We start from the raw sequence: 2,383 nt of genomic DNA on the forward strand, positions 1-2,383 counted from the left end.
GGCTCGCCTCCGAGTGTGCGGGCGCCGAGGCCCCCCTCTGCTCGCTCGCCCCCTCCCCCATCGCGGTCCCCGAGGCAAGGGGCCGCGGCCGGGGGCGGCGCCGCGGGATCGCTCGCTGAGGGTGGGGGGCGCCCTCCCGCGCTGGGAGCTGGCCGGTTATTGCTGGATGGGGGGCAGGGGACGGGGGCCGCGCCGGGGCGGTGGGTAGTGTAGCCCTGACCTGATCGGGCTGGGAGGAAGGAGGCGCCGAAAACGGAAGGGGACCGGTTCGAGAAGCGGAGTGTGGGCCGCAGGAGGCCCGGCGGGGACCGTGCGAGGCGGCGGCCGAGTCCGAGGTGGGGCGGGGGGATCGAAGTTGTCAGACCGCTTCTAAGTGACAGCGGGACCCCGTGCTCGCGGCCTGGCCTGGTCCTGCTCTGCTGGCTCCGTCGCCGCTCCTCTGGGGCCGGGGGGCCGGGTGAGGTCGGGCCCGAGGGGCCCACTCGGCAGTGAAGCGCCGGACAAAGGCGGCGCCGGAGCGGGCGCAGGTGGTGGCGTCGGGGAGGGGAGCGAGTTCGAGCCACCCACCCCGAGGGGCGGGCGACGGGCCCGGACTCTGCCCCGGGGACTGCGGGGGCCGGTGCGGCACTGGCTCACCGCTCCATCCGATAAACGCCTTGCCGTTCTGGAAAGAGCGGGGTCGACACGGCCACGGCAGAGGGGCGGGGGTGGGAGTGTGGGCACAGTGGGTTCTGGCTGGTGGCAATGGGTTTGTTGGGCTCAAAAGAGGCGACAGTTTGGTGAGACGCTCTAGAGCCTGCCAGGAATGAGGGGTTTTTAGTAATCAGAGTGTGCCCAGGACAGAGGTTTTCCCCACTTGGGATATCCTCTCATCTCCCATCATGGACAATGTTAAGAGTGCAAAAGACTAGTTGTGTTGGGTCTGGGAGCACCCGTGAGATGGGTTTCGGCAACCCTTTTACAATTGCCTTTAGCGCTGTTTTTCAGCCAGAGGAGGTATCCACTAGGGATGTGAGAAGCTGAATTTATAAATCCAGACAGGAATTTAATGATTAAAAAAAAAAACTCTGATGTTTTTTTGTGTGTGTCACCTGAGGGACTTTCCTTTCCCCACACTCCCGTGTTTTACACCAAAAAAGGGCCCCAGAAGGACCTTGTGTCCTGGAAGGACACCACTGTCCTTGGTCAGCTGGGTGACACTTGGGAACCACTGCCTTAAGTTGTAGGTGCCTCTCACCCCACCACTCACCGGCTGTAAGATGGATGTTGTTTTCCCATTTGTGAAAACCCACTCAGAACCCCCTCATGGGACCTCATACCTAGGGGGGAGAGTTGGGACCACAAAGACAAGACTCAGGCTGTTGAGAATGTGGACTTTTTCTGAGAATCTGGTTTCGAGTCCCATCTCCCAGCTGTGGTTGGCGTAATTCCACCCTGGGAAAGCTGCCTGTCAGCTTTGCAGAGGGGTGGTGTGGGCATGGAGTTAATCCATGGCCACCCCCCTCCCCAGGAGGGTCTAGACCCCAGCCTGGGTGGAGCTGAGGCTTGTGGGGAAGGGAGGTATTATCTCATGCAGGAGGCTGAAGTTTGTTCTGAGAGAATTTAATTGCATGTCTAAGATCCAGAGAACTCAAGCATCCCAAGGCCCTGGTGCCTTCCGTGGGGTTACAAGGAATGTGATTTCAGAGCAGTGACTTCTTTTGGTGGCAGTCAGAAGGAGGTGGCCTGGTCCAGTCTCTGGACTGTAAAGGGGATTTGCCAAAATAATGTTCCAGTCTTTGAATGGCTCTTACCTGCCCCGGGACTCGGCAGCAGTCATCAGGTCAATGGTTTAGGAGGGTTTGCTCTGAAGAATTTAGCCAGTGAGAAATTTCTGTCTTGTACCTTCTTGCGCTTCTACTTTTCTGTTGCCCTGCCGCTCCTCCTGTCAGGCCTGCCTTGTTACAGCCTCCCTTCCTGCCTGCTTCCTTTGGCCCTTCTGATCCAGTCTGTACACAGCTGCCAGACAATTCTTCCTCAAGCACCTCTTCCGCCATGCCACTCCTCAGTGCACAGACTGGCAGTGGCTCCCCTTTTCTTCAAAGGTAAACCTGGCATTCAAGATCCTCTGCAGTCTGACCCTAGTCAGTGTCCCCTAAGGCTCTCCCCCAGCCCTGCCATGCACATTTCTTTTTCTGCATCTTTGTTTCCCGCGTGAGGAGCCCCTTGCCTTCCTCTCCTCTCATCTGAATCCCACTTGTCTTTCAAGGCCCAGGCTGAGTACTGCTGTCACTCAGACTGTTCCAGGCCAGCATCATCACCTGGCTCTGAGCCTGTGACCCTGGATGTTATAGCAGAGTGTCGTCACCTGGCTCTGAGCCTGTGACCCTGGATGTTATAGCAG

At 58.8% G+C, this 2,383-nt stretch overlaps 1 protein-coding gene across 1 annotated transcript in view; it reads right to left on the minus strand.

Moving 5' to 3' along the window:
- LOC105756502 (basic proline-rich protein-like) overlaps window positions 1-2,383 on the minus strand; it is a 25,353-nt gene that overhangs the window by 22,282 nt on the left and 688 nt on the right. Inside the window, exon 2 of the mRNA XM_012556729.1 lies at window positions 8-607. Within this exon, the coding sequence (XP_012412183.1) occupies window positions 8-607 (600 nt within the window). The remainder of the gene's footprint in view (window positions 1-7; window positions 608-2,383) is intronic.

This window comes from Trichechus manatus, unplaced genomic scaffold, assembly GCF_000243295.1.
Source record: "Trichechus manatus latirostris isolate Lorelei unplaced genomic scaffold, TriManLat1.0 scaffold00076, whole genome shotgun sequence".
Taxonomy (NCBI): domain Eukaryota; kingdom Metazoa; phylum Chordata; class Mammalia; order Sirenia; family Trichechidae; genus Trichechus; species Trichechus manatus.